We start from the raw sequence: 14,511 nt of genomic DNA on the forward strand, positions 1-14,511 counted from the left end.
ACATCATCGTAGGCAGAGGCATCCCGGTTCGACTGGCCTATTGTCTGGATTGAGAAGCTAGTCCAGACCTAACACTACATTTGTAGAAAACACAATGTTAGGAAATCTAGGTTGTTTCTCTGGTTTTATGATACTTATGCTTTATCAGTTAGTTACTGTTATACACTGCATTATGTTCCACTCCTGATGACATGTATTTGCCCTGGAATTCATGGCTGAGCTAAAAATCTTATCGTGGAATGTCAGGAGACTGGGTACGCCACAAATGAGATCTATGGTGTTTGCCTTTTATTAGGTATTCTAGCCCACAAATTCTGTGCCTCCAAGAGACGCATCTTATCACCAACACTTCTCGGGTGCTAAAGAAGCCTTGGGTGCAGTGGGCCGCACATTCCTTTCACACCTCCTCTTCAAGAAGGGTGTCCCTGTTGATACACAAACTACGCTGGGAGGTAAAAGACCTAGTCATTGATTCAGAAGGCAGATATGTCTTTGTTCATACTCTTATTGACAATGTACAATACACTTTATTAGGCATTTATAATCCTCCCCCCTGTTCTATGCAGGTCTTACATTTAGCGGCTAGTTTTGCGGCTACCTATCCACATGCTAAGGTAATATGCATGGGAGATCTAAACATGATGTTAGACCCCTCTTTGGACCACTTTCTAGATGCGGTGGACCTGACAGGAGTGGAGAATACCTCGCGACTCAACAGGTTCCTGACTGAATTTAGATGGTTTGACCTCTGGAGGGCTAAATATCCCAGAGATAGGGTATACTCCTGCTATAGTGGCGACCATAACTCTCTAACCTGGATAGATTGTGTTACGCAATGAGATAGCGTTTCCGCTCTATATTATACTTGCCTAGAGGGGTATTGGATCACTCGCCGATACTAGGTACTCTAATACATAGCGCTCACTGAATATACACCTGTTCTGGCTGGATGGGATCCCTATTAACTAAGCGAGTTTCTGAAAGCACATGAAGATGAGCCCAATCTCGCCCTTTAGAATGGGCTTATTTACTTGGCTACCTGCAGGGTTTTGGGTTTGGTCCACAGTTCCCCAGATGGATAACTATCCTGTAGAGGAGCCCGGTAAGCAGGCTACTGATAAATGAGGAATTATCAGAACGCTTCCCCCTCCACAGAGGAACGAGACAGGGCTGTCCCCTGTCACCGCTCTTGTTTCCCTTGGCGATTGAAACACTGGCAATTAGGGTGAGGAGTAGCAACAACATAACTGTAGTGACCATGGGGGAGAGATATCCGTATAGCACTATATGCTGATGATATGATCCTATATTTATAATCACCTGATACATCGCATTGCAATGCGGTGGCTTTGATAGATGAATTTGGGGAGTTCTCAGGCTTAAGAATTAACTGGGAGAAATCAGTTTACATGCCTCTGGGCAGGGCAGACTGGACAGATCCTTCCCTTGTGGAACAGCTAAAGGTGTTAGACACATTCAAGTATCTGGGTGTAAATATCACATATTCCCAGGCCCTGTCACTTAACGTTTACCCCCTTAACTGAGCATATACGGAACAAGCTTCAAAACTGGAAGACATTGCCTATTTCGGTGGCAGGCAGAGGTACACATACCCAAATCTGTGTTTAACGAAATAGATTCCCTAACTAGAGATTTTATTTGGGGCAGATCCTGTGCTAAACTTAGCCTAGATACACTAAAACACCCAAAAACGGAGGGAGGTATGGCATTACCGGACTATATCTATTACCTAGCAGGCCAGCTGCGGCTCATTAATACCTGGTATACAACTGATGACCTGCCCACCTCGGAGTACTCTGAAAACATTATGGTCAGTCTTAGAAATGCCCCCTAAATTCCAAAAATCACTGTTGCCACTGCACAAACTGGCTCAAACGGTCTGGAAAGAGACTAAATCATTGTCTCAATTTACGGAGGTTGTCTGACATACCTCTGTAGGGCAGTCAATCGTTGCCGCATATGCAGGTGGTTATGGGAGCGGACAGATGGCAATTGGCAGGAGTTACAACTCTCAGGGAGTGTTAATGACGTTCGAGGCACTATCACAGAAATACAATATCGTACCCACTTCTTCTCATATTTACAACTTGGATCTGCCATACAGAGTAAATTCCTGAACACTAGCACCATGATCTCGAAGTACCCACTCATAGGAGTCGTCAAAACCCAGGGCCCCAGAGGACAAGTATCGGTAATCTACTCACACTTAGTACATGCGAAGGTCAGTACCAATCCCTTCACAGTAATAGACAAATGGAAAAGATTGATACCCACACTTACAGAAGAATCCATAACAGTTTTATTAGAATCACATTTACAGGTATCACCAGCAGTCAATAACAAAATAATCTAACTTTACATAATTCATCAGACATATCTCGCACCAACTAGGCTATATAGAATGGGTAGAGCACTATCCACGGCATGCCCAGTATGTGGGGAACTGAAAGACGGCTTTCTGGCACATGATGTGGAGATGCAGTCCGATTGCCACATTCTGGAAGGAGGTGACTGCCTTTCTTTCCAATTTACTGCCTGTTCAGGTGGCTTGCACCCCTGAGGTTTTCCTGCTGGGAATACTGAATGAGGATATTTGGGATCACTGCATGACAAAATTTTTGAGGGAATTACTATTTATGGCACGTAAATGTATTGTTCTGAGATGGTACAACCCCAGTACGCCGAACTTGTCTATGTGGAAATTGCAGATAAACCAGATACTACCATATATCGTGTTAGTGTTTTAAACACCGCAATAAACCTAAAAAATCTGACCGTCTGTGGTGCAGGTCACCCCACTCTTTTTGTACTCAACCTCGAGACTGCGACAAGCTGTGCATTGGCTTGAGGATCCATGGTTTAGTCGGCTTAGTGGGGTCACCTGAACGTATTGTGTAATGCAATTTCAACCAAAGACATAAGGGGCTCGCAGTGGGTAACTGAAGAAATTGATAGTAAGGAATCTTTCTCTCTGTTTGTATTATGATCTGTAACAGGAGTGTATGATGATGTTTAAAAAAAAAAAAAGCTCTGTCCACTGCACAATGGACGGACCTGTGAAGTTCTGGCACTGGAGCAACAAGTTAACAGCTGATTGGTGGTGGTATTGGACCCTCTAGTATGATATTGATGTTTTCAATGGTTCTTCTACATCAGGGTGTGATGTAATGTTGTCAAAATTGTAAAATTCACTTCAGTAGTTAAAATGTGAGTTATCTGCTTTAACGTAGCATTTGACTTTTCTAAGGCTTCTTAAGAAACAGTTCTTTCACCGTGCATTAAAAGTGGTGAAAATGAAGCCAGACAAAGACCCAAAGAAGGAGAAAGAGAAGGGCAAAAATGACAGTGCTAAAGAAGATGAGAAAAAGAGTAAAAAAGATACTTCTAAGGAGGATAAAGCCAAGAAGGATAAAGAGAAGAAAAAGGAAGCGGAGAAAGAAGAAAGCAAAAAGGTAAGTCTATACTCCAGACTGCAAGAAAACCAGTATTTGTGCCAACTAAAGGGATTGTATCAAGATACAAGCTTATTCCCTACCACAGGATAGGGGATAAGTAAGAATACTTATTAGTAATCTGACCATGAGAGTGGAGGTACAGAGTCCCCCAATTGAACGGAGCTTCAGTCAATTATGCACACTTCCTCTCATTTTCTATGGCAATGTCAGAGATAGCCAAGCATTGGTAAGAGGTGCCCTGCAGACTCTGCTGACATCAGTAGAAGGGAGACATTGGGAGCTGCACACATAATGCCATTATTTGCATAGGGTTGTCCCAAACATCAGAATCATTAGCCATGATCAGGTATTAGGTCCCTGCTGCAAAAAAGTACATCTACTACAAGAAACCAGCTGTTTGTGATACAGGACACTTGGTTTAACCTGTAAAGACGGACTGAAGCTGATCAATTCAACAAAGTCACGCTGCCTCACTTTAGCTATATTTCCTGAGTCTTAATAAGGATTAGGATACGTCAGTTTTCTAGTGCTGCCAAACATCGAGATTCCACCAGAGGATGGTCTTTATCACAAAACAACCCTTCTGTGGATATAAAGGTTAAGACACCTAGTGAAGGTCCACCAATCTTTGGTATAGAAATAGGTTTTATTAATCTCACAAAAGTATAAAATCAGTAAGCATAGAACAAAGCATAAAAGATGTCCGTGGTTACAAGACCGCCCGACCCAGGTTTCGCCACGATAGCTTCATCAGGAGACGTATCTTATCCTTATTAAGACTCAGGAAATATAGCCAAAGTGAGGCATCGCGACTCCTTCGTTGAATTGACTATTTTTAATGTGAATTGAGTCCGCTTCACACGGTGGTCTGCGACGCCAACAGAAGAAAAGAAAACAGTGGTGAACTTTGTTTTAATTTTATATTTTTATTTAAGGAGTGAAGATGATACAGTATGCCACATACTAGTATATAGTACAGGTTTGGTCAATTACTACAAGAGTTTTTTCCTTTAAATCCCCCAAAAAAGCCTCTCAACTAGTGTGTTTTTTTTATTTTATTTTTTTATGAAAATGTAATTCCATATTTTGTTTTTAATAGGATGAGACTCCTGGAACTCCTAAGAAAAAGGAAACCAAGAGAAAGTTTAAGCTTGAGCCACATGAAGATCAGGTTTTCCTGGATGGCAATGAGGTGAGGTGGGATGGACAGTGAGGTTTCATGGACATACTAACAACTCTGCTCCCTATCATTACTGCTGACTAAAGTGACAAGAAACCAACACCCCCTTTGTTTCCTCTTGTGATCTCCCATTCTGGCTATGTATACCTTTTGGGGCATATCTTTTTTATTTATTACTGCATTGTACTTATTTTGAGCTAAAAATATATTTTTTTCAGTTCTTTATCAAAAATATGGCATCTTTTTTGTGTACATGGCTGACATGTTCTACTAGCTGCCTGTGGATTTTTTCTCTCTCGTCGTCTGGGGATCAGAGGGACTCCTTATCTCTGCTCTCTGACCTTATAAACACTCATCAAAGCTCAATTCTTATTTTACTAATGTGGCTTAAATAAGTGTTTATGACCTCTTAGTAGTTCAGAGATGAGATTTATTAGATGACTAGCACAGAGTGAAAGTAGCATACACACAGCTAGAAAAACAGTTAACCCTTCTAAAAAAAAAAAAAAAAAAGCCAATTGAAATATGATTTTAGCAAAAAAAAATGAGTAAAATGCAATCATAAACAGAAATGGCCTCAGAAGGTGTACATAGCCTTTAAAGAGGACCTGTCACCACTCCTGACATGCCTGTTTTAATAGCTACATGCATTCCCCATGTAATAAGAATTCTGAAGCATCTATTCTTATGACTCTCTATTGTACCAGTAAGGGTACAGAGGGTTGTTAACCAGTTGGGGTGTGTCCCTGCACAGTCTGACTATCCAGTTAGTGTTGCCGTTGTCAGACCGTACTGGTTACCACCCCTGTGTACCCTTACTGCAGACTGCTAGCAATTCATTTCTAACTTATAGTAAAAATAACACATGGATGGTACAACATAGAGCCATAAGAATAGATGCTCCAGAATAGTTATTACAAGGAGAGTGCATAAAGCTATTAAAACAGGCATGTCAGGAGTGGTGACAGGTCCTCTTTAAATGTATATGTTGGGAGTGGGTTGGAAAGATAACTCTGTAATTGAATCATGCAGACTTCATCAATAAAATGGAAACTGCTGTTTAGTGAGTCATTATGGCACCTATGACTCATGAAACATCCTCATGTCTTTTTATTTCATACAACGTCGCTGGTTACTTGGGTAGGTTTTAAGCAGTAGTTGTGTTTGTCATTTAGATGCACGATTTGTGACGCTGTGGTGATTGGGCAGCAGAAAAGTATTTTATATGAAGGAGGTGCAAACTGTGTGTGTGTGTGTGTGTGTGTGTGTGTGTGTATGTGTATATATATATATATATATATATATATATATATATATATATATATCTCTCGAAGAAAAAAGTGGCAGCTCCGTCTCTAATGGAAACAAGGGGGTGCAGCTGGCCCAATATGGATATTAGCAAGTCCAATGCATAAAAGTCAAAAAAGTGGGCAGCACTCCATAACATAAAGTACAAAAATCTTTATTTACCCAAAAAGGATATGCGACGTTTCGGGAAAGGCTCCAGCATAGAGCCGAAACGTTGCATGTCCTGTTTGGGTAAATAAAGATTTTTGTACTTTTTTATCTTATGGAGTGCTGCCCACTTTTTTATATCTATAGATAGATATAGATATACACACATACACATACACATATACACACACCTCGAATAATTAGAATATTGTGCAAAAGTTCATTTATTTCAGTAATGCAACTTAAAAGGAATCGCATTAATGCAACTTAAAATTCGAATTTGGTGAAAAGGTTCAATATTCTAGACTCGGTGTCACACTCTAGTCAGCTTATTAGTCCATACCCCCTGAGCAAAGGGTACCCAAGATTGACTTTGGGGTTTCATAAGCTGTAAGCCATAATCATCCAAATTATAACAAAGGCTTGAAATATCTCGCTTTGCATGTAATGAGTCTCTCATATATTAGTTTCACCTTTTAAGTTGCATTACTGAAATAAATCAACTTTGCACGATATTCTAATTATTCGAGGGGTGTGTGTGTGTGTGTATATATGTGTATATATTATAATATATATATATATATATATATATATATATATATATATATATATATATATATATATATATATATATAATTTTATTTTTTAGAAGCCTGTCAAGACCCAGCCTGGAACGTGGGGAGTAGTCACCCAGCACTTTGACTACTCCCAGTAAGGGTCCATTCACACGTCCGTGTGAATGGACCCTTACTGGGAGTAGTCAAAGTGCTGGGTGACTACTCCCCACGTTCCAGGCTGGGTCTTGACAGGCTTCTAAAAAAAAGCAGCCAGCACGGTCAGGTGGTGTGGATTACCTCCCTCTGACAGTGGAGCTCCGGAGATCTGTGCTGAGGTCTGAAGACCGTGTGTCAGGCCGCCTTAAAGTGGACTTTCTGAGGCTGAGCATTCAGCCGGGTGTGAACTGACACCCAGGATACCAGGTGAACTTTTTTTGTTTTTCTGTGTGAACAAGCACCAAGCCTGAAAAGTTGTGTTATGTTATAAGTGTGTATACAGGCTCTCGCCTTTCTGGTTTACACTGTCATTCTTCATAAATGTATCTGTTGGAACCTAAATTCTTGAAATATTTCCAGGTGTATGTGTGGATCTATGACCCAGTCCATTTTAAAACCTTCGCTATGGGCCTCATCCTTGGTAAGTAAGAGTCATTAAATTAATTTTGTGGGTGACTAATCATACTGGTTCTGTTTCTTGCAGGAAGATCTAATGTGTCACAATATATATCAGGGTTTTAAAATGTCAATTAGTCAGACCCTGAAATCCATAATGCATAATCCTCTCAGTGGGGCCACACGCTGTCACCTCCCTGCCCTCTCATAGCTGTCTGGATTGAATAACCCAATTACTACTTAAAGCGGTGGTAAATATCAGCTGTTTCTACATCTAAATAGTTTTATGGAAGATGTGCTTAAAAATTGCTAAGGTCCTTGTAAGGGCTGTATGCACTAGTCATTCTTCTGTATCTGTGACCGTCGTGACTGGGATTTATTGCACCTGTCTGCAGTCACTGTGTGTAATCTGTATCTTACGTCATTGCAGTAATCGCTGTGATCGCCGCCACCCTCTTTCCTCTTTGGCCCGCGGAAATGCGTGTTGGAGTTTATTATCTCAGTGTGGGAGCTGGTTGTTTTGTGGCCAGTATTCTTCTTCTTGCTGTCGGTAAGTTTATTATTCAGAAATTACAATTACTACCTATCACTAGGTTTTTAAGTAAAAAAGTTAGAGGGCCTGATTTATCATACTTTCACTCCAGAATTCTGGCGTCACAAAGTCGCAAAAATAGGGCTTGTGCAAAATCTTGCAACTCTTTTCATTTTTACACCACTCACTCTAGTTTTGTAATGTTGGTGGAAAAGTGGGTGTGCTTGGCTATGTTAACGAGCTTCACTCCAGATTTATCATTGTAGGGGGGGGGGGAGTAGGAGAACTGGAGGAGCTTCTCTAGTGTTAGTTTAAAGAATAAAACAAATTTATCAAACATGAGACAATTGATAAATGTGGCATAAAGTACTCCAACTGACTTCAAATTTTCCCATCATGGTATATACCCCCCCTAAACACAAGTAATTTAAAAAATACCACTATAAGGGAGCATTCACATGACCGTAAGTGTTTTGTGGTCCGCAAAACACTGATGCAGACCGCACCTGGTCGGCGCTTTATAGAGTGCCTATTCTTGTCCGCAACCTCGGACAAGAATAGGACATGCTCTATCTTTTTTTGCGGGGCAACGGAACGGATGCGGACAGCACACGGTGTGCTGTCTGCATCTTTTGCGGCCCCATTGAAATGAATGGGTCTGCACCCGTTCCGCAAATTTGCAGAACGGATGCGGATCCATTTATACAGTCATGTTAATGCTCCCTTATTTGTGTGTCTGGCGAGTGCCTTTTATGTTAAATTACCTGAACCTCTAAGATTTCGCCCCACAGGAATTTCCCAGAATGTGCACACTCCAGAAGCAGAATCCTCTTGGGCCATAGGTACAGAACACATTGGTTCAGCTCTAACCTGCAAGGTCTTGTGATAACTCATGAAATCCTGCAGTTTAATTCATTTCTGAACACTCCTCACTTTCCATTTGCCCCATTGTCAAAATGCATATTCTTGTCCTCAAAACAGACAAGAATAGGACATATTCTATATTTTGTGGCATGGATGCAGACAGCACATGGATGACATCCCTGTGCTGTCCTCGTTTTTTTGTGGACCCATAAAAATGAATGAGTCGGGGAGCAATCTGCAAAAAATCCATATCTAATGTGGACTTAAAATACAGTCCTGTGAATGAGGCCTAACAGACAGCAGCTCCCGCATGGCACTGCCCTAGAAGTAAAGACAGAGGAGGTATCTTGAAAAGTTACTGCCTACCTTTACAGTCAGTATCTACACTGAGCAAAAATATAAACGCAACACTTTTGGTTTTTCTCCCATTTTGCATGAGCTGAACTCAAAGATCTGAAACATTTTCTACATACACAAAAGACCCATTACTCTCAAATATTCACAAATCTGTGTTAGTGAGCAATTCTCCTTTGCCGAGATAATCCATCCCACCTCACAGGTGTGGCATATCAAGGTGCTGATTAGACAGCATGAATATTGCACAGGTGTGCCTTAGACTGCCCACAATAAAAGACCACTCGGAAATGTGAACAGTTTTACCTTACTGGGGGGGTCAGAAAACCAGTCAGTATCTGGTGTGGCCACCATTTGCCTCACGCAGTGCAACACATCTCTGTCGCATAGAGTTGATCAGGTTGTTGATTGTGACCTGTTGGTCCACTCCTCTTCAATAGCTGTGAGAAGTTGCAGAATATTGGCAGGAACTAGTACACGCTGTTGTACACGTCGATCCAGAGCATCTCAAACATGCTCAATGGGTGACATGTTCGGTGAGTATGCTGGACATGCAAGTACTGCAATGTTTTTTCAGCTTCCAGGAATTGTGTACAGATCCTTGCAATATGGGGCCGTGCATTATCATGCTACAACATGAGGTGATGGTCATGGATGAATGGCACAACAATGGGCCTCAGGATCGTCACGGTATCTCTGTGCATTCAAAATGCATTTTATTGATGGCACCTGTGTTCGTTGTCCATAACATAGCCTGCCCATACCATAACCCCACAGCCACCATGGGCCACTCGATCCACAACGTTGACGTCGGCAAACCGCTCACCCACATGACGCCACACACACTGTCTGCCATCTGCCCTGAACAGTGAAAACCCCGACTCATCCTTGAACAGAAAGCCTTACCAACGTGCCAGACGCCATCGAATGTGAGCATTTGCCCACTCAAGTCTGTTACCACGACGAACTGCAGTCAGGTCCAGACCCCGATGAGGACGATGAGCATGCAGATGAGTTTCCCTGAGACGGTTTCTGACAGTTTGTGCAGAAATTTTTTGGTTATGTAAACCGATTGTTGCTGCAGCCGTCGAGGGTGGCTGGTTGCAGACGATTATGTAGTGGAACATGCTGGATGTGGAGGTCCTGGGCCGGGTGCTTACACGTGGTCTGTGGTTGTGAGGCCGGTTGGATGTACTGCCAAATTCTCTGAAACTCCTTTGGGGACGGCTTATGGTAGAGAAATGAACATTCATTGCAAGGGCAACAGCTCTGGTAGACATTCCTGCAGTCATCGGCATGCCAATTGCACGCTCCCTAAAACGTTGCGACATCTGTGGCATTGTGCTGTGTGATCAAACTGCACATTTCAGAGTGACCTTTTATTGTGGGCAGTCTAAGGCACACCTGTGCAGTATTCATGCTGTCTAATCAGCACCTTGATATGCCACACCTGTGAGGTGGGATGGATTATCTCGGCAAAGGAGAAGTGCTCACTAACACAGATTTGTGAACAATATTTGAGAGTAATGGGTCTTTTGTGCATGTAGAAAATGTTTCAGATCTTTGAGTTCAGCTCATGCAAAATGGGAGCAAAACCAAAAGTATTGCGTTTATATTTTTGTTCAGTGTATGTAAAATTCAATAAATGTGTTAGGTCCTTGTTTGTTTGCTTGTTATGTGATCCCCTGGTGATAGGTTCTCAATAAAGGGGTTGTTCATCATTTTGCCCGTTCCCATCCTCATGGCCACTCCTGTGGGAGAAAGCATATTTACAGGCTTCCCACTGCTGGGTCCTGGCTTCTTCCACTGCTGCAGCGCTCAATTCTTTATTGTCAACATCTGGTTTGACGCCACTGCAACCAATGATTGGCCGCAGCAGTGACTAATTGATGTGACACATCAATCTGGATGTTGACAGCGGGGAACCCAAACGCAGTGGCAGGGAAGCGAAGAAGGCAGGATCCAGCTGCTGTGAGCAGGTAAGTATGCTTCCCTCTGCAGGTTCAGCTACGAGGGGAGGGGAGCCTGCTGAAAACCCCCAGAAGATGAACTACCTTAAAGTACAGCTTTACCGTAAGCAACCACTAGATGTCCTCGGTGTACCTGTTTTCACTGGTCTGGGTTGGAAAAATGTATAAAAGTTTTCCTTCCTGCAGCAGTATTTTGAGCCAGTCTTCTACCTTCCTGTCTTCTTTACATTATAATAGAGCATTCACACATGAATACACCATAAAAGTAACATTATATGGTTCCTAACAGATCAGCTGTGTCTGTGTCATTGCATTATTTTGCCCCAGGGCAAAAAAAAAATCCCCTATTCAGACCCATTTAACAGTGGGTTTGTATGAGGGAATTTTTTATTCTATGGCAATACGTCTTTGGGATTACGCATATTAGATGACATTTATTGTGTTAGACTTTACAACATGAGTGCAGAAAATAACTTGGATATTGGGGTCCGACCACAGGAAAAATGCCTTCATCTGGCACCTGAAGAAGCACTATACTGTGCCACACATGGACCCTGGATGCGGCTATATAGGCCCTTTTGTTCATGAGACCTATTAACATTTTTCTTTTATGAATAACACTCATTACGTTATATTGAGGTGCTGCCAAATGAAAAACTCAGCTCTGCTGTATTTCTTTTTAAACTGCATGGGAACTTGAAATTGCTTTACAATAAGACATCCGGTTTTACGATCCAGGTCTGTAGGTTTTCGAGCAGAATATAACGTGCACTGGCTCAGCGGTGTAGTTTGGACAGATTTATGGAATACCCCCGATGTGTCAGGCAATAGCCTTACATACGGTGGTAAGCAGTGTGAAGAGTACAGGTTAGCTTAGCTTTATCCTGTTAATGTTCTTTCTTTTATTTTTAGCTCGATGCATTCTGTTCCTTATCATTTGGCTCCTGACTGGAGGAAGACACCACTTCTGGTTCCTTCCTAACCTGACGGCGGATGTTGGCTTCATCGACTCTTTCCGACCACTATATACTCACGATTACAAGGGACCAAAGACCGAGCAGAAGAAAGATGAAAAGCAAGATTCGAAAAAGCCACTAAAGTCTGACAGTGAAGATAAATCTGACAGCGAGAAAAAGGAAGACGAGGAGGCTAAGGTAGCTGAGGCAGCAGAAGGATCAGGCACTGAAGGCTCAGGTCCAGAAAGGCAGTCAGACACAGACAGTGACAGGCGAGAGGATGAAGGCTCACAGCACAGTAGTGGCAATGGCAATGATTTTGAAATGATCACAAAAGAGGAACTTGAGCAGCAGACAGATGAAGGAGACTGCGAGGAAGAAGAGCAGGAAGCGACAGCCGAGACAGAACCTCTGCGTGAAACATCTTAATGCAGTGGCGGGGCTGTAGGACTGATTTATGTGCATACGAAAGGATTTTTCTGTGGAGTGATCACCAAAACATTCACACATCTCTTCTGTCTTCTATCAGATATGCAGGGTGGATAGGGATCATCAAATTCACCACACAGATAGCATTCTAGCTTCAAATATGATCTTAAAGTTCTTTTTGAATTTCCTTTTATCTGTAAAAAAAAGACCAAATTGCAAGGGTCTTCAGCTCCTGCCTGCTCTTAGTGCACTTTCATATATGAGCCACTGGGTTAGATGACGCTTTTTTTGACCTCTGCATGCCGCGCTAACGCATAATGGTCGGTCTACTGCATGCAATGCAATACGGTCTCTTCATTTCAGGAAGTGTTAGGGGGAAAAACCTCAGCAGCTCTCTATTGTAGCAAAGTATTTAATGATTAATATATTTTTTAAGAGGTACTCTCTTATATATGCTTGGTCAGGTCAGCGTGTACTCGGCATTAAAGTGCTATTCCATCATCGCCAAAACTGGAGATTTTTCTATATATTTTTTTCCTTTGAATTTGATGATCCCTATTTACATATTAATCTGTCTGTCCCTTTTATGTATATTAAAGTTTAGATTTTTTTAATACAACATGTAACTATTGTTGACAACCCCTCCTATGTAACAGTTGAGCTCACCAATCTTTGCATTTGTTTTAAAGCGCAAAAAAAAAATATATATACCATCTCACTTTTATTAATAGTACAGTGGAAACAATCAGTATGCAGACAACTATGTACTAGAACTGTCCAACAGAATGGTGCTTTCAAATTTTTGATACTTTATTCACATAAGTAATGCAGGCGTTCAGCATGGTCAAGCAGCGGGAGCATCTCCCATCTATGGTATTGTCCCTGTTAAAGTATAATACTGTCCATAATGCAAATCTTAGTTTCGGTAAGACTACAGGACCAGTCTACTGACAGCAAAGGCAGTTGTCTGAATAATAAAGGGGTTGTATCATACAAAATTAGGAAGACATTTTTTATTTTAGCATTTTCATAAATACCAACCAAGAAACTTCTGATGTCGGAAGAAATATAGGTGTTTTTATGATACATCCCCTTTAAGTGTCTCCCTGTGATATTACATACTCTATAGTAATGTGTGGGAGGAGACCATTTGAAAAGGACTTTCATCTAAGGCCTCTCTCCCACGTCAGTGAGCCATGGACTTGTGCGGTCCGTGTTCTCCACTGACACCACACCTACCCATTGACTTTAATGTGGTTTCCCATGGACCGTGGGTCCATGGTGATACCACACAAGCATGCTCTGTTTATGTCAGTGATTATGGATCCCCCATCCACGTTATAGTCAATGGGTCTGTGATTTTCACAGATCGTTGATAAACTTTAGGTGGAGGTCCTCTTGATTATTTTAAGCTCTGTGCACACTGACAGCATGACTACTGTTTTTACAGGACCTATGATGAATCTGCTGTGATCCAGCAGGGTACTTTTATTCTCTGTTGACTACATCTGCTTTTTACTAAGTAGATCATAGGCTACACTAATCTGACCTACTAAAGAAACCTGACAGGAGTGTGAACAGAGCCTTAAACCTGGATGTCTAACCTTTCCCATTTCTTTAACATATGTGTTGCATTTTTGTGCAGCCCATACAAAGTAGCTGATGCCATTGGAGGCTTTCTGCCAAACGTGGAAGTAAGTTGGACAGTCTTGGTATATAATTTAGGTAACTGCCAGTCTTTCAGCCTAAATCCTTTCCTTTACTTGAGACCAAACTGAATACTGTCTTTATTTTCTCTCCTGCCAGCCGGCTAATGTTTTCTTGCACCTTTGGAGTAATAGGGGTGCACTTGCTGTTTTATACATGTTCACTTTTTAGAAGAATGTGTTCTTTTTTCTTGTCTTTTACGTCAGTCACTTGAGCAGATAATATGCATTTGCTGAAGAGTTAGGCAGTTTGCTCTGTTCCTTACTCCTAATATAAATGCCTATAATTTAGTATATGTAGCTCTTATTTGTGTAAATGAACGTCACCAAGCAGGCCCAGATTGGGGGTGCGGGGCTTCCTTTTACGAAACATTAACTGTAGACGCTAAGAAGTGAGAATCGTTATGATGTATGTGTACA

At 41.7% G+C, this 14,511-nt stretch overlaps 1 protein-coding gene across 1 annotated transcript in view; it reads left to right on the top strand.

The window, feature by feature from the left end:
- Window positions 1–13,376, top strand: part of SEC62 (SEC62 homolog, preprotein translocation factor) — a 50,185-nt gene extending 36,809 nt beyond the window's left edge. Inside the window, exons 4-8 of the mRNA XM_040428205.1 lie at window positions 3,269–3,473; window positions 4,576–4,668; window positions 7,245–7,305; window positions 7,711–7,830; window positions 11,913–13,376. Coding sequence (XP_040284139.1) covers window positions 3,269–3,473; window positions 4,576–4,668; window positions 7,245–7,305; window positions 7,711–7,830; window positions 11,913–12,385 — 952 coding nt within the window. The 3' untranslated portion in view covers window positions 12,386–13,376. The remainder of the gene's footprint in view (window positions 1–3,268; window positions 3,474–4,575; window positions 4,669–7,244; window positions 7,306–7,710; window positions 7,831–11,912) is intronic.
- Window positions 13,377–14,511: the final 1,135 nt, after the last annotated feature.

This window comes from Bufo bufo, chromosome 4, assembly GCF_905171765.1.
Source record: "Bufo bufo chromosome 4, aBufBuf1.1, whole genome shotgun sequence".
NCBI lineage: Eukaryota > Metazoa > Chordata > Amphibia > Anura > Bufonidae > Bufo > Bufo bufo.